This window comes from Schistocerca piceifrons, chromosome 5 (assembly GCF_021461385.2).
Source record: "Schistocerca piceifrons isolate TAMUIC-IGC-003096 chromosome 5, iqSchPice1.1, whole genome shotgun sequence".
Lineage (NCBI taxonomy): Eukaryota > Metazoa > Arthropoda > Insecta > Orthoptera > Acrididae > Schistocerca > Schistocerca piceifrons.
In genome coordinates this window covers 250,872,672-250,892,545 of record NC_060142.1, presented here as the reverse complement: position 1 = coordinate 250,892,545, position 19,874 = coordinate 250,872,672, and the positions used below count along the sequence as shown (strand labels likewise).

The 19,874-nt window shown below is 42.3% G+C and overlaps 1 protein-coding gene across 1 annotated transcript in view; it reads right to left on the bottom strand.

Annotated features, from left to right (window-relative positions):
- Positions 1 to 3,047: 3,047 nt before the first annotated feature.
- Positions 3,048 to 19,874, bottom strand: part of LOC124798179 (39S ribosomal protein L15, mitochondrial) — a 61,564-nt gene continuing 44,737 nt past the window's right edge. Inside the window, exons 4-5 of the mRNA XM_047261465.1 lie at positions 16,781 to 16,940; positions 3,048 to 3,457 (exon numbers count right to left, since the gene is read on the bottom strand). Of these exons, the coding sequence (XP_047117421.1) occupies positions 3,156 to 3,457; positions 16,781 to 16,940 (462 nt within the window). The 3' untranslated portion in view covers positions 3,048 to 3,155. The remainder of the gene's footprint in view (positions 3,458 to 16,780; positions 16,941 to 19,874) is intronic.

Genomic DNA, 19,874 nt, shown 5'->3' with positions numbered 1-19,874 from the left:
TCCAAGGGGCTACATGGCTTGTAGTGGTAGATGCTGGCACAGGATTTCCATTTGTAACATGAACGACCTGCATGTCATCTGCATATACAATCAAAGCACTGACAGATTTTAGCCCTTGAAGGGCTGCCTGAGTCAGTCATCACAGACAATGGTCCTCAGTTCACTTAAGCCAAATTCCATGTCTTTTCAAATCTAATCTCATTTCTTAGGACCACACTGCACCGTTCCACCCAGCTTCCAATGGGTTAGTGGAAAGATTTCTCTGTACTTTTAAAACACAACTGGCAAAGCTGTCAGCATCACCCCCTAGAGGAGGCAGTAATCCTGTTCTTAGCCTCATATCTTAGTACATCCCAAGATGAGACCACCTTGTGGAAAAATTCCATGGCCACACTCACACCTCCAAGCTTGCAATCCTTCATCCCTTGTTGTAGGAAATACACCTCAAACCTACCAGGCATGGCACTCTCTCAAAGACCCAGTGTGACCCTTAAGTTGGTTCATAGTATCCTACCACAATGATGGTATCACTTCTTGGAAGGAACTCAACATATTTGTCAGCAGCGGCTGTCTTGAATGGCAGCTTGTTTCTACAGAGAGAGCACACAAGTTTGTTTCCCACAATGACAAGTGTCTGAACAATATAGCAGCTATGTAGGAACATACACTGCAGAGCCAAAGAAACTGGTACACCTGCCTGATATTGTGTAGGGCCCCATGAGCGCAGAAGTCCTGCAACATGATGTGGCATGGCCTCAACTAATGTCTGAAGTAGTGCTGGAGGGAACTGACACCAAGAATGCTGTAGGGATGTCCATTAATCCGTACGAGTATGAGAGGGTGGAGATTTTTTCTGAACAGCACATTGCAAGGCATCCCAGATGTGCTCAATAATGTTCATGTGGCTGGGGAGTTTGGTGGCCAGCAGAAGTGTTTAAACTTAGAGAAGAGTTCCTAGAGCCATTATGAAGCAATTCTAGATGTGTTGGGTGTCTCATTATCCTACAGGAATTGCCCACGTCTGTCAGAATGCACAACTGACATGGATGGATGCATATGCTTAACACCACATTCAAACTCACTTAAATCTTTATAATCTACAATTGTAGCAGCAGTAACTGATCTAATAATCGCGCAAGACATTTGTTGTCTTACATAGGTGTTGCATACCGCAGTGCCGTATTCTGCCTGTTTACATATCTCTTTATTTGAACATGCCTGCCTGTACCAGTTTCTTTGGCACTTCAGGGTAGCTAAAGAATTTTTATTTTTATGCATTTTTCCAAAATGGTACTTACTTTCTGGCCATGCCTTATATTTATTGCCCATTGTAAATGTACAGCTACATTTGTATTCAACAAGCCACCTCCAGTACCATCCTTTCCTGTATTGTTCCATTTTCAAATGGTGGACAGGACGAAAAAAACTTATACACAAGGATGTGAAAAGTCATGGAAAAGCGATATACACATATATAGATGGCAGTAGTACCATTTACACTAGGTATAAAAGGGTAGTTGCGTTGGTGGAGCTGTCATTCGTACTCAGGTGATTCAAATGAAATGGTTTCTGAAGTGATAATGGCTGGAAGACGGGGATTAACATACTCTGGGTGCGTAATGGTGGTTGGAGTTAGAGGTATGGGGCATTCCATTTCAAAAATTGTTACGGAACTCAATATTCTAAGACCCACAGTGTGAAGAATGTGCTAAGAATACCAAAGTTCGCCACAGTGTGCCAAAGTTCATGCATTACCTCTCACTATGGACAATGCAGTGGATGACTGACTTCACTTAATGTCCGGGAACAGTGGCAATTGAGAAGACTTGTCAGTGCTAACAGACAAGCAACATTGTGTGAAATAAATGCAGAAATCAATGTGGGATGTGTGAAAAAAATTCCACTGCAACACTAAGGTGAAATGTGACACCAATGGGTTATGGTAGCAGACAATCGATGAGAGTACCTTTGCTAACAGTGTGGCATTGCAAGCAGTGCCTTTCTTGGGGTCGTGACCGTATCAGTTCGAGCCTAGATAATTGGTAATCTACAGCCTGGTCAGGTGAGTACCAATGTCAGCATCTGGTAAGAGCTGATGGTAGGGTACGAGTGTGGTGCAGATGCCATGAAGCCATTGTGCCAAGTTGTCAACAAGGCACTGTGTGAGCTGGTGGTCACTCCATAATGGTGCGAGGTGATGTGTTTACATGGAATGCACTGGGTCCTTGGTCTAATTGAACTGATCATTGACTGGAAGTGGTTACGTTCAGCTACTTTGAGACCATTTGCAGCCATTCGCGGACTTCCTGTTACCAAAAATGTCAGCGGGTAACAATTGTTCGCAATTAATTTGAAGAAGATTCTGGACAATTCGAGTGAATGATCTGGCCACCCAGACATGAATCCCATCGAACATTTATGGGATATAATTGATAAGTCAGTTTGTGCACAAAAACCTGCACTGGCAACACTTTTGCAATTATGGCTGGCTAGTCCATGCCACATCAAGTTGCTGCACTATGGCAGGCAAAAGGAGTTCCAACCTGATATTAGGAGGTATCCCACGATTTTTGCAACCTCATACCACATGTAAACTCAATTTCTCTGGCTTATTGATGACCATTTCATTGATGACCATGTGTGTCAGGAAGGAATATGTAGAGGTTGCGTAAGCTACTGCATTTGTTTCTCAAATTGGTCACAATGGAGCCTGAATGAAAGGTATGTCATTATTCCCACAAATACATCAAAGGCTGCAGCTATTTTTAGCAGGTGTGCAAATGACCATCCCAGTTTTGCCAAGCTGTTTGGAGCCATCATATATGCACAGTGTGTCCCTGTGTACATAGCCCAGTTAGTATAAAGCAACTGATAAGAGTTTCAGTCAATTTTCCACATTTGTGACAGCACAGCTAACTTTTGTAAATACTAGAGTATCCTGTCGATAGAAAGAATGAGGCAGAAATAGTAATGAGAGTGCAGAGCTACAACGGTAATGTTGGCTCAGAGCAGAATACACTGTGATAAGACAGCATGGGACACATTAGTATGGGAAGTAACAGGTTATATTTTATTACAATAATAGTTTCATCAATTATTTACACAGTGACATCCCACATAACATGAAAGTAACATTTGATGTTTCAAATCATAAACTACGATTTATAGAATTCCTTCAGCTGATCATCTGTTGGTTTCAAAATTACTTTATCTGGAAGGTTCACTACCCATCCTGGCTCTAACCCAAAGAATATCTGCCGAGGATCTTTCCGCATACAGAACATTGAATACAAGGGGTCATTTTCAATTTCTGGAAGCTTGTAACCATATTTTTGTGCCAGCACAAATCTTTCCCATGAAACTTTTTCTGGATCTGCCAAGTAACCCCTCTTAGCTGGGTCAGTATAATATTCAATTGCATCAGCAGGTGGCAACATCCTTCGTGGTATAGGTTCACCTGTAAATACAAAAACAAACAATATTGTATAATGTACTTACTATTATAATTGTTTACATATGGAAAATTTATTTGAGGGAACTGCATGCCTGACACAGTGTTTCTGGCCTGATGACAAAACTTCCATCACTAAATCTGTGGCAGTCAGTGTGTTAAATGATGAGAGAAAATGGTTGTCCAGTACTTATGTTTGGTAGGCCAAATTCCCAGTGTTACTGATAGAAACATTTATAACAGAAAACAGTAACTTACTTTTAGAACTTTTATGTTCTTCTTCCACGAAGGAAAAAGTGGGAAGTGGGGTGGTCACTTAACCCAATGCTGAGAGGGATGTACCCTGTCTCAGTGACTACCCACTCCTTCCTAATTTCCCCAACCTGAAAAAGAAAGTTCTCAACGCCTAATTTTTCTATCAGCGGTGTTTTTTATATTTTCTCTATAAATGAGTTTATTTTAGGACTGTAACAAGAGTTGGCATAAAGTTTATGATGGTTCAGGCTTTTACTGCTGCAAATACTACTCACAAGCTCCCATCAACATTTTAAACATGATGCTATTGCTTACTCCCAGGTAGATTCCCAAAAAGTACAGCCTCATATGGCCCTTTCACTCAGTGGAGACTTTACACCTGTTGCACTAGAATCTTACCATGATGAGCTGTTGTGTCCAAATGCTCCACTGCAAATTAATCTAAATATGAGGAGACTGATGGTTTCTAAAATCAATGTTCTAGTCCACACTGAAGTATTTAAGCTTAACTTGTGTTTGTTCTTACATCAAATATACGTCAGTTACAGCAGCACTGCTAGCCAATGGTAAAACCCTCTGAATGTACTATACTGATTAATTACTGCCAATCGTGATTCATAGTCCTATGAATAGCTCTAGCTCTGTGCTCCAATTAAAATTCCATTGTGACTGACATTTTAATGAGGCAAGTGGTGTGGACCGAGCATCTGTTTCTCAGGATCCAGGTCTTGGCTGTGTTGTCTGCTGTGCTGCCACAAGCCTTGTTACGTGATGTGGCCTGCATGTTTCAGGATGGGGCAGGTGAAGCAGGAGGCTAGGGTGGAAGGGTAGAGAAGAGTGCCAAATACAGTGATTTTCGCATATTCTATTGTGTCACTATAAAAATATTTTTATGCAAATAAGGCAAAACTATATCTACTCCAAGATGTTAGTACTATGGTAAACGTTTTACTTTCTTCGCAAACATATTGAAAAGAACAATGCTATATTCGCAATTTTTATCAAATGATCAACAAAACTATTTGGTTAAAAACTCCGATTCTTTTGCATCTTATAGTCGAACACCACAGCCTGGCTTTAGCTGTCACAACTATTATGATGTTTTGAAATTAAGAAAACTACAGCAGTTAATTCCAGGAGCTTGTAGTGAAAAATGTGATCACTTGATTCATTAGATTCACAGGATTTTCGGTCATATTTTACTACATACAAATGGCAGCTATCATACCAAAATTGTTTTTAAGAGAGGAAAGAAAGCTATATCTCATTACAATGTGGATTAAATATAATGATTCCCAATTCAGAATAAATTGGACATGCTTTCCAGTTTCAACATTTGCCTCACAACCAAGGAAAATCTCAGAAATATGGGACTGGAGCAGTTTTAATACTATGTACGCGGTCACAGCATGTCACTTTGTGCCAAGCTGATGGTGTCCCTATGTGGTATACTGATTTCATTCATTCTATAGTTTATTCTAACAAGATTAAATGAAATTAAATTGTTTGTTTGAAGCATTAGCATAAGACTAAAGCACTGGACTGGTAATGAAAATGTTGCATGTTCTAATACACATTCAAACTTTCTTAAGCTAATTTGTTATTTTTGTCTAAGGAATCTATGACCTCATAGTAATGCTATCACACAATTAATGGCTATCACTAGTTAATATTGGTCAAAATTTATGTAAATGGTTATCCTATGAAACATATTTGCAAATGTGATTGTACAACAGCTACATGATTTACTAATAACATACGAGAATTTGTGCCAGATGATGACTCTGAGCCAGATTTCCTGACTGTTGCAAGTGGTCGCCTTGACCACATCGGCTATCACAGCATGCTTCCATATGGAGGCATATGAAGGGCTTGCATTGGTCCTAGAATTGTGCTTTGATAGCCAGTGTGGTTAAGACAACCACTTATTATAAGCAAGGAATCCAATATGTGAATACATTTCATAATTTAATATAGCTGTCAATCTCCAGTATTGTCTGTTTCCTTGGACATGCGGGCATGTCTGAAGGTTTCATCAAACTATACAGACACTGTAAAATACATACACTGCACTACTGTAAATCATCATTCTTTGGTTTTAGTTGTTGTTCAATGTACTTCACTGCAATGGAGATTTGCCTCAGCGCATGTGAATCATTCTGTAGCTGATATCAAAGTAAAATATATTTAATTTTAGAGCAAAATCATCAACTTAGCAGGGTACCCTAGGCACGTAGTCTTTGAGAAGCAGATCAGAATTGTTAATAGGAATTTAATGTGACATTTTTGCTGTTAAAATATATGAGCTGCATAAAATTGTCAAAAAATTCACAACAAATAGGCTGATAGAATAATTCCGAAAAAGGAAGAGAAACAGCATTTTGTTTGAGTCAGTTGGATACAGAATATTACGGGCACAGATATAAGGCTATGGTTATGTGATTTGTTTTAGCAGTAAGATTCTGCTAAGAAGAGATCTTTAAAAAAAACTGTCGCTACAAATCCAGCTTTGCTCTACTTTCAAAACCTATATTGGTTTATAGCAGTTCTACTGTGTAGTGCTGCGAACTAGATTATGGAACTATTTCTTTTTATTCCCAATATTTAAATGTCACAGACAGAAAGGGATAAGTCGTCTGACAATGCATGCTATGTGAGCCATGTATTTATGTGGTCAGGGCACTGCACTGAAGGGGCAGGCTCCGTGAATACTGCAATAATGTTAGGGAATTCTCCAAATAAGAGAAAGATAATAGTGGGACCCTGCTACCTCTCACTAAAGTGACAGACAGAACTGCAGACCCATTAAAAGGCCACAAAATACTGTTGTGAGAATAGCAAGGGAAAAGTATGCAGCAGAAGAAAGTTAAGTAGGATCAAGTCATTTAAGCACTCTAGGAAATACGAGAGAGAATTTGAGAACCGTGTGATGAATTTCAATTATCATCAGGGTGACACAGCTTGACGTCACATTTAAAATTGCTATTGAAGAAAGGAAGGCTGTCTTAGAAGAAATGGAACTTTTCGGAGGCAACAAATTGTTACCAAGTAATGTACTGCATGGCTTAAGTTTCAAATTAAAAAAAAAAAAAAAAATTAATGGAAGAAAGGTCATAATGGAGAAAGATGATACTGTAGCACAGCAGTGTTGATTTATGAGGAAAATATCGAAAGGAAACTTTGAAGATTTTGTTTGGCTTGACAGAACTTGGGTAAATGCAAACCGTTCAGTGAGTATATGTTGGACACATGATTCAGTAATGGCACCATGCCATAGCCCATCAGTAAAGGTAGAAGACTGATCTTTCACCATGCACATACATCTGGGGTATGTTGTTGTTTAGATTGAAGAACACATCTCAGTTCCACAAGGAAATGAAGAGACATTTCAGCAGTTGTTTAAAGAGTGCCTTCTGAAAAACTCGAGCAAGCCTTCAGTAATAGTGGTGGACAAAGCCTTGTATTACTCAACTATTCTAAATAAGGTGTAAACAGTAGCTTCCAGAAAGCATGACTTTATCAAGTGACTACAATCAAAAAACACTGCCATACCAGGCAACTAAAGAAATAGAAAATTATTGGATATCATGGCTCAGAACAAACCATGTTTAGATCTATATGTGATGGATGAACTTGAAAAAATTAAGGCCATTTAGTTTTCAGACTGTCACCACACCTCTGCCACTCCCATTCCATTGAACTCATAAAGGCTCCATTTAAGGTCATGTGACAAGCAACAAAAAACGTTACCCCTAAGTTAGCGGAAGTAGAAAGATTGGCGAAGTACGTTATAAAACAAACTTTGTCATCATATTGGCATAATACTGTACGACACATGAAGGAAGTAAATAATGGAAGCATGGAAGAGTGAATGTCTAAGGAAAAAGAACATTGAACAACTTATTTCATTAATTTATGAAAGCAAATTCTAGTGACCACACAGACTATAGTGGACGTAGCTAAAATATAAGTGGAATTTATCTTTTAGTGATATAGTATATTACTAATTTTACATAAAATCTATAGCAACAACCAGCCTACAAATGTTGAGATGAGACAGTCTACATAGGCCAATGGTACTGCCATTGTCACCCAAGGTATATCATTTGAGGAAATGGAATGGAAACTGATGCAGACTCTCGAATACCGAACTGTCTACAACAGAGTAAATTTCCTCAAATGAAATCCCTGTAACTCAGGGACTTCCTCCCACTTCAGAAACAAATATGCAATTGGAAGCAAGATCAAGAGTTGAACCATGATAACTTGTCAAAGTATTTGGTAATCAACTTGAAAGGTCTCTGACATTTTGGAAGCATCGTCACAAACAGTTAATGGAAAAGTATCTGTGAGAAATAATATCATCCAAAGACTCATCAGCACAAAATAGAGAGCTCAACCTAAATGTCTGATAACACAATGTTTCTCTGCAAAAGAGTATGCAGCACCTTTCTGGTACAACCCCGCACATCCCAAATTTGTTGACATGGCCAATAATGAGACAGTGTGCATAGTGGGTGGCACCCTAAAAGCAACGCTAGTCCAACAAAGTTGCCCCATTGTCAGCATAGGTCCACTGACAATCAGAAGGCAAGATGCAGCTGAGTCCAAAAGGAGGGGGCAGCCTGATGATCACAGGCACCCAATATATGGCTACCAAATACAAAATAGCCAACTGAACTCCCAGAAAAGTTTTGTGCAAATGACCAACTGCTTGATGAGCTGCCCAATTTACGGTAAGAAAATTTATTGGTTGGTTGGGTGGAGAAGGGACCAAACTACGCGATCATCAGTTCCTCCAACCTTAGATTAACTAAAACCGATAAAATCACACATTAAAAGTGGGAACTACAATATCCATAAAATGATAAACTATTGACAGGGAAGGAAGGAAAAGGACAGAAGAAGGAGGCGAGGAAAAGAAAGTGACTAATGACAGGGGCATGAAGGAAGAAGCACAGGAGACAAGAGAGATGCTCAAGACATAACAGACCCCACAAGGAAAGGAGTGGGAAGGCAGAGGGCCAGGGCAAACCACCAAGCTCAGTTGAAGCCAATTCAGTTGGGGCAAAGGGGGGAGCAAGAGGACTTGCCATCCCCTCAACTCACCGATAAGATAGAAGGTCCCTCCCTTAAATAAAGCGATAAAAACTCAAATCACGGATAATACGTAAAACGAGATCCGCCATTGAGGTAGCGAGTCTGGAAAGCTAGAAGTCCCGCAGGGTGGCTAATTTGGGGCAGTCCAATAAGATATGAGCCACAGTCAACATCGATCCACAACAACAGAGAGGGGGTCCTCACAACAGAGGAGATACCGTGAGTCAACCCAGTATGGCCGATGAAGAGCCGGCACAGGACACCAGAGGCCTTACGAGAGGCCCAAGAGGAGGAGGACTGCCACGGAGTTGTAGAAACCTTAATCGCCCTGAGCTTGTTTGGCGAAGAAAGTATGTGCCATTCTGCATACCAAAGGCCAAAAACCTGATGACGTAATGCTGAGTGAATGACTATTTCCGGAATGCCAATAGCAAGAGATGGCCTGGTAGTAGGTAACTTAGCCAGTCGATCGGCAAGTTCATTGCCAAGAATCACAACATGGCCTGAGGTCCAAATGAAAACCATTGAGCATCCACATTGAGTGAGGAGAGAAAGGGAGTCCTGGACAGTGATGACCAATGGGTGGCGAGGGAAGCACTGACTGATAGTGTGCAAACCGCTCAATGAGTCACTACAGATAGTGAAGGATAGACCTGAGCAGGAGCAGAAGCAGATATGGTCCAGTGCGCTCAAGATGGCTACCAATTATGCAGTAAAAACACTACAGCCATCAGGCAAGGAACAAAGTTCTGTGCGTCGCGCATAGGTGTAAGCAAAAACAGTGCGGCAAGAAACCATGGAGCCGTCAGTATTAATCACTTCTGAACCCTGGAATGAACTGAGGAGACAGTAGAAAAAAGGCAGGGTGATATCCGTATCTGGATAAAGGAGACCATAATTAGGGTGCTTTGGGGTGCAGCGAATGCAGAGCACATAAGATATCAGCTGTTGTTGGCGCAAAACTCACAGTGGTGGAATCCCTGCCTCTGCGAGAAGGCTTAGTAAAGGGCTAGTCCAGAAGGCACTGGTCGCAAGTCAGATCCCACAGTGGTGGATGGGGTCTAGGTGAACAGAGTGGTCTGCACCCCAGGCGGTCTGCACTTACAGACACCTAAGAACATTGAGATGGGACCAGCATGTCCTCTTCAGCTGGCGAAGATGAGGGAGCCTTGTCAACCGGGCATCGAAGACCAGACCCAAGAAGTGGTGGGTGTCCACAACTTCGAGGGGCTGGCCATCGAGGAACAGTGCCAGATGGGGATGGACGGTATGGCAACGGCAGAAATGCATGACTCTCCCATGGCTTTCAGTTTTCGGCGGCCAAGACATGTGAGTCTACGAGTGCCCCAGCAGATTGCGTTCTGCAGCACCCCTTACAGAGGAAGTGAGATGGATACAAAAATTGTCGTCATACAAAGAGGGGGCCACTGTTGGCCCAACAGCTGTCACCAGACCATTAATGGCTATGAAAAAGAGGGACACTCAGCACGGAACCCTGTGGAACCCCATTTTCTTGCCGGTGGGGAGTGCTATTGGAGCAGCCAACTTGGCCCTGAAAAGAGCAACAAGAAAGGAAGTTATGGATAAAAATGGGTAGAGCGCCATGAAGGCCCCAGTCGTGACAGGTGGTGAGGATGTGGTGGCGCCAGGTGGTGTCATAGGCTTTATGCAGATCAAAGAAGACTGCAAGGAGGTGTTGCTAATGGGCAAAAGCCAACTGGATAGCAGACTCCAGGTGCACCAAGTTATCCACAGTAGAGCAGCTACAGCGAAAACCACTTGGAGTTGATGACAAAAGGTCGCGGGATTCAAGGATCCAAAACAGCCGCTGACACACCAGGCATTCAAGCAGCTTGCAGAGGGTGTTGGTAAGGCTAATTGGACGCTAACTATCCAACTGAAGAGATGGCATCCCTGGCTTGAACACCAGAACAACAATGCTTTCCTGCCACTGGGTAGGAAAGACTCCCTTACACCACAGACACTTGAAGAGGGTCAGTATATGATGGTGGCCAACCACCAATAAGTGTTGGAGCATTTGGTTACGTATCCAATCAGGTCCAGGAGCTGCGTCAGGACAAAGGCAGTCGTTCTGAGCGCACTTCCAGGAGAAGGAATGTAGGCGGATACTGAGCCAATGCTGAAGCTTGAGCAAAGTGTTGAGAGAAAATTTCTGGTACAAAATCCAGTTTGATAAGGGCAACACCATGCACAGAAATTCCTGCAACCCCGGTGGGAGGACCGTGACCAAAAATTCACCTGAGTTTCGCCCAGACTTGTGAAGAGGGGGTGTGTGGTCCATGGCAGCTACATATCATTCCCAGCAAATCCATTTCTGAAATTTGATTAGGTAGCAGGCCCGGGCGCAGAGTCATTTAAAGACGAGAAGAAGAGCGGTATAAAGGTGCCACTTGAAGTGTTGAAGAGCATGGAGGCGGTCTTTTATGGCTGCAGCAATTTCCTGAGTCCACCAAGGGACCATCTTCCGGCGTGGGGAACCTGAGGAAGAAGGGTTTGCTGAACAGCTGCTGAAAGAATGGCAGCAGTCAAAGACTGAGTCAATTCATCAACACTGTCATGTGGCAATACAGGGGGGAAGGGAGCAAAGGAGAAGTAATCCCAATCAGCCTTAGAGATGGCCCACCAGAGAGGGTGACAGAGTGAGACACACTGAAGGCAGGTCAAAACAATCGGATAATGGTTGCTGTCACGTAAGTCATCATAGAGTCCCCACTGAATGGAGGGAAGAAGGATGGGACTACAGATGGAGAGGTCACTGGGTCACTGGTAGAGAAAGTGCTGTGTGCCACACTGAAGTGTATGGGAACACCTGTGTTTAGTAAACAGAGGTCAAGTCCTGCCAGAACAGCTTCAACTGTCCTGCCCAGGGCAGTAGTCATATGACTACCCCAAAGTGGGTTGTGAGCATTTAAGTCCCTTAACAACAGGAAGGGAGAAGACAGTTGTTGAAGAAGGGTGGTAAGGGCGTGGGATATGGGTGGCCTGTCAGGTGGGAGGTAGAGATTACAGATTGTGAGTAGCCAGATGGACCCTGACAGCAATGGCTTCCAGAGTGGTATGGAGGGGAACCCATTTACTAACCATGTCCTTGCGGACCAAGGTGCAAACACCACCAGAAGCCCGTAAGGGGCCAATTCGGTTCCGACAAAGCGTGGAACCCACAAAGCGCGGGTGAGTAAGAATTGACAAAATGGGTCTCCCGGAGTGCAATACAAGCGGCAGAGTAGAAGGAAAGAAGGGGCTGCAATTCTGGAAGGTGATGCAAATACCCATTACAGTTCCACTGGAGGATTCTCAAGCCAGAGTCCAAACGGGAAGCCAACGGACCAGAGTCAGTCACGCCGCCGAGTCGCCATCTGTCACCGATAAGTATGTGGTAACATCCATATAGGTGGGGTTAGACTCTATTGGTTCATTGACTGGAGGAGGGGAAGGCTGCACCTCAGGGGGTACCAGAGGGGCCTTGCTCTTGTTCTTGCGTTTCTGCTTCTTCTCTTGGGAAGAAAGAGAAGGGCAGACTTCAGCGAGGGCGGGCACGGAATTACATCGAACAATCTTGTTGCCCACCGGCCGGGGATCACACTGCCAATGTGGAGTCGTATATCGCCATTCAGGGGGTTGTCAGGAAGAGGAGTCCTGGGAGGGAGCTCCAGTACCGGCAGCTGCTGAAAAAGGGGAGCACTTCTCTGGTGGGGGAGGGGGAGCAGCACCTGAAGGGATGGGTATGGGTACTGATGGGGAGGGGGAGGGGGAGTGGGGGAGGGGGAGTGGGGGGGGGGAGGAGGAGGCTGAAGGCATGGGGTGAATGGGGTGGGGCTGGGAAGAGGAAGGGGTAGAAGGGGGAATAGACGTAATGGAATCAAAAGTAGAAGACATAGACATGGTATGGAGCCGGTCATACTTTTGACGAGCCTCAGTGTAGGCGAGCTGACCTAAGATTTTGTACTCTGGAATCCTTCTTTCTTTCACAAACACCGGGCATACAGGGGAGCGTGGAGAATGCTGTCCACGACAATTTACACACACTGGTGGGGGAACACAGTCACCACAGAGGGGGATCAGTGGTGCAGCGGGAAGATGCGTGTCCAAACCGTAAGCATTTTAAGCATCTCATTGGTGGTGGAATATAAGGTTTTACATCACACTGATACACCATTACCTTGACCTTCTCTGGGAGGACATCCCCCTTGAAGGCCAGGGTAAAGGCACCGGTAGCGGTGCGATTGTTTGGAGGGCCTCGGTGCACACGGCGGATAAAATGAACCCCTTGCTCGAGGTTAGCACGGAGCTCCTCTTCAGTTTGGAGAAGAAGATCTCAGTGGAAAATAATGCCCTGTACCCAGTTCAAAGATTGGTGGGACGTGACAGACTGGGACGTCACCGAGACAGTCAAAAGCACGCAGGTCATCAGATTAGGCAGCAGAAGATGTCTTTATGAGCAAAGCACTGGACCGCATTTTACCCATCGATTGCACTTCGCCATACTTATCTTCAATCGTCTCCATGAAAAACAAAGGCTTTGTCATGGCAAAACTTCCGCCATCCGTCCTGGTACAAACCAGGTAACGAGGGAAAGGTTTCAACACAAGCCGGCGAGCTTGTCCCTCCTCCCAGGGGGTGGCCAGGGAGGGTAAGGCCGAAGGATCAGAAGAAGGAGTGTCATGTCTTCTATCACTCTTAGAGATGGCCAGTATAGTGAAGCTTTTGGCACTTCATGCACAAGGCGTCCACCCATATACCACCCACTCCGATCAGGGGCTCACACTATGGGCACCACCCAGCCACAGCAAGAGCTGTCTGGCACAGTGGCCATTGTAGGGAGTTTTGGTGCCCCAAAGTGATGAGCATCGAATCCTTGACATACACAAGGAATTAACAGCTCGGATACCAGCAGTGTGATCCCTGTGGTTTTAGGGGGGCTCAGCCAAGTGGGTACTTAACAGCCCCAGCACACGGACTGGCTACCATGCTGGCAACTTAGCTGGAGGGGGGCCAGGGTGCAAATGGAAGTGGAAGGGGGAGGGGGAGAGGAACCTGCACCATGGAAGTTAGGTAGGGAGTTCGTCCCCAAATGGCTCACACTGAACTGAAAATTTTGGGAATGGAGGTCAAACGCCAAGGGGACCAAAAAAAAGGAGATGAAAACAGCAAACTAAACAATAGCACAGATGAAAACAAAGCCAGGAGGATAGCCAGGCTGACATAAATAAGTGCACTAAGAGGGAAAAGAGGGGGCAGGGACAAAGGAGTAAGGACAGGGAGGGAGAGGAACGGGGATGGTAATGCAGCCTGGAAAGGAAGGGAGACTGCAACAGCTCGGGGCCCCAAGCGCGCCACACACGTACCCACAAAAGGACTATGGGCCCCCTGAGGTGAAGAAAATTTATTGAAAAACTGTGTTAATCAGAGGCTAATAAAGCCTAAAGAACAGCTGGCTGTTGGGAATCTTCTACATTTCTGACTTTGGTGGGTTCTTAACCACTTAAGAACTAAGGGCACATGGTGTAATATCAAACAGAGAAAAGGGAGACATAAAGAGAGTGACTCCTGTAAATGTTTGCAACAGAAGATCAACATTGTCTAATGATATCGCCAAAAACAGGTAAAACTAGCACATTCATTATAGCAAATGACAAAGCCATCCATTTGGCCGATTACCGGAAATATGCTCTAGTTGGTGACCAGGACACTGAAAGTAAGTAGATAAGCAAAAAATGCCTGAACCCGAAAACACACTAACCAGCTCCTGGCCTACCATTGAAAACTGCTCACTATAAAAATATCCACTGCCGAGGGCACAGCTCTCCACTCCCACTTGTCTGCATAACCCTATCCCTTCCAGAGCTTGTTGTGCTACCACTGCAAAACTACATATTCATGAGTGTACTTTTATTACTGTGTGTTACCTGATCAGCCAGATATTCAAGGTAAGCATCTCAGCGCACTGATCATTTCAGTGCCTCACACTACATGTCTTTGGGTGAGGAATAAACAGAACGTAAGTAAAAGTTAATCTGAGTGACGTGCAATTTGCTTAATATCTAAATTACACAACTTACCCTTATGTATGATTAATGTTTACAATGTCATTGAATTGTTACAATTTTTTAATGTAACAAAGTCATCATTTTTAATTGGCCTCACTCATTAGCACCATAGCCTAAATTAACTATGCAATCACTACTTATGTTAATCACTGATAAATCTAATTACCAGTAACCTCAGTGATATTCTATATTAAGACTACTTACTCTGATGTTTTAGTGCTGCTTTTCTTTGTAATAGAGGAGAGAGAGAGAGAGAGAGAGAGAGAGAGAGAGAGAGAGAAAGAGTGTGTGTGTGTGTGTGTGTGTGTGTGTGTGTGTGTGTGTGTGTCCGGCAGGAAAGTCGTATTTCAATATCGAAAGTCATATATTCTAATAGTGCTGAAGTATGCTTACATCTGTGCTGCATACTTTTACATGTATGACATTGTGTCATAATTGCTGTCCAACAACAGTCTGCATTCATGCAAAAATTGGATTAATAAAGACTGATTCATGCATCAATTTTGAACTAATAATGGTGCTGAAACCACAATATATGTGGTACTTGTGTTGCATACATATTGTGGGTAACATTCTTGGTTATCAGCTGACTTACTGCTGGTGTGCCTGTCATGTTCCATTACACAGTATAAATATAAAAAGTTAAAAATAATACAAAATTCAAGTAAATGGCTTGTAGCATGCAGAGTTTTGGAATACAGGTGAGATCTTAGTCTTGTTGCACTTGTCACACTGATACAGAGAAACACGATTTGCCTTTTGCAGGTTCATCCTCTACTTACTGTGCTACTTGTAGCCTCCCTCATAGTATCTCATCTCTTACTTTTTGAACTTCACTGAAGTTCTCCAGCATATCTTGTAGGACTAGCACTTCTGGAAGAAAGGATATTGAGAAATGGCTTAGCGACAGCCGGGGTGAGGGGGGGGGGGGGGGGGGGCAGCAGGAAGTGGTGGTTTTCAGAAAGAATCTTTCACTCTGCAGCAGAGCCTGTGTTGTTTTGGAACTTTCTTTCAGAGTAAAACTGAGTACCAGACTAGTATTCTAACAATAACGTTTGGAAAGTAGGTGAGCCTTACTGGTTCAAGTAAAGCTGTAAGAGCTGCTCATGAGTCTTACATGGACAGTGCAGTTAGTAAGAGCATTGCCCAATGATGGCAATGTTCTGGGTTTGAGTTACAAATCCGGTGCACTCTTTGAATCGGATAGGAAGTTTAAAAACAGCACACACATTGTTGCAGACTGAAAGGTACACATTGCTGCAGTGCTGTTGGAGTCTTAGCAGTATCTATATCTGGTACAAATCGGACCTATTGTCCTGCTGCCTTTAGTTCTCAAAGTTCTGCCTTTGTATGAAAAATCTGAGTTGCCATCTATGGTGAATACAACACAACTTGCTGCACTATGAAGGCAGAACTTCATTCTATGAAATCAGCTATGTAGGTAATATCAGTGGCAACCTACTCCAACTTGGCAATCACGCCTTTCATTGCTATTTGTTTTGCATGACAGTGTGGGACTAACCTTCAAACCAGAAGTCAGCCTACAAGTTAATTTACAAGAGAAAAACAATGAAACAAAAGCAGGATGTGTAAATGTGTGATTGTGAGAGAGAAAAAGTATCTGAACCCTGCTTTTTTTTGTATTCTATTCATTGTTTCAAGGGCATGTATAAAAAGTATCTTGAGTCTGCATTGTAAGTTACTTTGTTTGCTCTCGGCTTCACCCTGTTCACTGACCATTTCCAGCGAGTGAAATACTGCCTTCAAAAGTTCAGTGTTTGAAGTCTTCGTTTTTTAACACCGTTACACAATGGGCTGCAACTTAATCAGTACAGACACTGTTAACCCTTGTACACCCCCACTCACTACATCTATCACAACTTTAGAGAGATAGAGTCACAGATACCTTTCATAAAGAATTTTTCTGGGTTTATTGCTGCCCACAAACTGTGTGTATCATAAAATGCTGTTGTGATCACACCTCCATTTCTTTCAATAGCTGCAATCACAGGTTCTGTTGTCCATTGAACTTCTATGTTTACTTTAGCTTTAAATATATCTGCTCCCTGAAAATATACAAATTTTTAAAAAAATTACTTTTTAAGCACACAAAAAATAGCTTTATTATTAATGTGCTAAATACTAAATCTAAGTTTTACAATTTAAATTTATCATCTGATCACAACTAATCGCACAATGGACCTACTTACAAATTACTCTGAAAATCAAAAACACTAACACACAAACAGATAATGACATAGGAAAAAATCATAGAAAACTTAACTCTGAATGGATGAACAAGGATTTGAATCATCACCCTCCTACATATGAGTTCTACATTTATAAAAATAATGAGACAATTAACTCCATTTAAATGCTTAAAGCAAGCATTATAAAATCTTGAGCACACAAGAGAATACATTACAGAGTCTCCTTAGTAATTATAGTCATAAGTAATTGATAAGCTAGCTGCTGTAGTGGAGAGAGACCACACACAGTCACAGTGAAAGGAATGGTTTGATATGTCACATATTTGGGATGTTGTCAAACCTTTTACTGCCTTTTGGCAAAATAGTCAAGTGCAGATTGTGAAAACCCTTCAAATCAACACATCTAACCATGAGTGCCTGATACACAGGATACTTCAGTTTCAGTTGTACTATCACTGGGATTCTCATATGCTAGCATGTACACTTCAATTTGTGGAAAACATCATCCACCACCACCACCACCACCACCACCACCACCACCAGAGAGCCACATGAATCAACTGCCACGAGCAATAACATGCTGATGATGTAGCCACTGTCAAGGATTATAATAGCAGACAAATGTGCAAGAGAAAACAATAACTCATCAATTTCATATAGGACAACAACTACCTGTGAGTAGCCTCACCACACAGAAACATATTCCCCATACATGAGATACATTTAAGTTCCCTCCTCCTGGCACAGTTCATAATTTCCATGTTGAGGAAAGCTCTCTAAAAAGTTTGCTGGCTGTGTCTCTTATTTTCATAACCCACTACTGCATAACACTATAAGCTAACTCCAAGAAGAGATCTATATGTAGCATATTTAGTTGCCACTGTCACATTTCCTTCACTTTATCACAACAAATTGTACTAAAAACCATGCATATTAGAGTTTGAGGTGTAAGTTAGGAATTGCATGCTTGATGTTATTCATGTTTTCAGTTCTAAAATTGAGAAGTTTTAAGTTTTTCATGTTTGTTCAATCCACAGTGTTTACAAGATCGTGATACAGAACAGTAATGTTCCATGACATGACATGTGCTATGCGTTGATTGGCTGCCAGCTAGAAATCAAGCAGCCCCCTGCCAAGTTGATTTAAGTATTTGCAAAGCTAACAAGCTGCATTTGTTGGTTTTCATATTTGTACTTATGTATTATGAAAATATGCAGTTAACGTGATACACTGCATTAAAGATCACTGCAAAATTTGTAATTTTTGGTATTGGATTTTCATTGTTTTTGTTGTTGATGTATAGACCAGGCTGGAGTGCACTACTTCTCCCTAAGGCCATGTTCCAAATCTTTTCCCTAATAAATTGCATACTTACTTCATGTTATGCTGTTTTCAGACTCATGGTATGCAACAGTTAGACAAGAAAACAGAACTCTACCACAATACATCAACAAAAATAAACTTGCTATAACACACTTTATCCCGTAAAAACCTTCTGAAGGCAAGTAAATTTTAGCAACAAAAGGTAACAGGACATATTTTATGTGCTTATTTCTTTTAATCATTTTTGAAACTCTCACTATGTAGTGCCACATTTGTTGCCATATTCTAATGCACTCTAGCAACACATTTACAAACTTGCATGCCTTTCTTATGGCAAATGGAACTGCCAATGCCAGAAACAAGAAATTATATTCAACACTATCAAAAAATTAATATTAAATGTTGATTAACGATACATCACAAAATAATAAAGATATAGAGACACAGGGGATTCAATAGCAAAGCTTCAGCTGTTCTGTCGATCCCCTTTCACTGTAAGCTGTGGAACGTGAAAATCAGGTGGAGGTTGGTAGAACACCTCTAGGCTGAATGAACAGGAACCTTCGGGAGTCCGATAGATGCTGTTCTCCATAGAAGGCGTGTCCCAAAACTACTACTACATGGAGCAAACCAGCATTTCCAGGTACAACCTTAAGACTATCTACTACCTATTCGAAAAAAAAAAAAAAAATCACTCAGTCTCAACAGTTTCAAAACACACTGACTGTCATTATTTAAATCCATGTGGGAAACACTTTAAATGCATATATTTTGGGGTGGCTCCATCTCAGAGCCTTTAACTCGAACCGCACCTGCTTCCTCCATTTATATAAATCTGCTCACCACACATCACAGATATCAGCATGAGTACAGGAATACCAGAAAAAGATTGCCTGCGTTGGTATATGTTAGTACAGATTGAACACAGGTATAGGTATGTCGAAATCCACACAAGATGTTACCTCTTGCTTAGCTACAGAGCCCCATTCTATCCCGAGGGCACCTGACCTGCACATTAGAGATGGCATCAAGTTAAATTTGCAAGTTTTTGGCCAGTTCAGACTGATTTCAGTGGGTTATGACAGCAATTGTGGATGAGGGTGGCTCCCAATACTCTTGGTGTTTCCATGGGGTTCTCACCCTGATGACTATGCCCTCATCAGGGCAAAATGGGATGCTACATACTTCCTGGCAGACGTGTTTAATTCATTGCGCATAAGAGTATAATTTGGCATGGTCTTCTGCTTCAGAATTGTGCACTAGTTGTATGTTTTTTTTTTTTTTTTTCTCTTATCACCAAATAAGGCCATGCTAGTCACAGCAATAGACTCAATAATGAGACGCTACACTCAAATTCCTGTTCTGTAGCAATTTGTCTGTAAAAATGGAGGGGTATTTTAGAGACAACAAATACAGTTGTCCCCAAATACTCTAGTCTGTGCTAAGAGGTTTGAAATTTTGAGAATG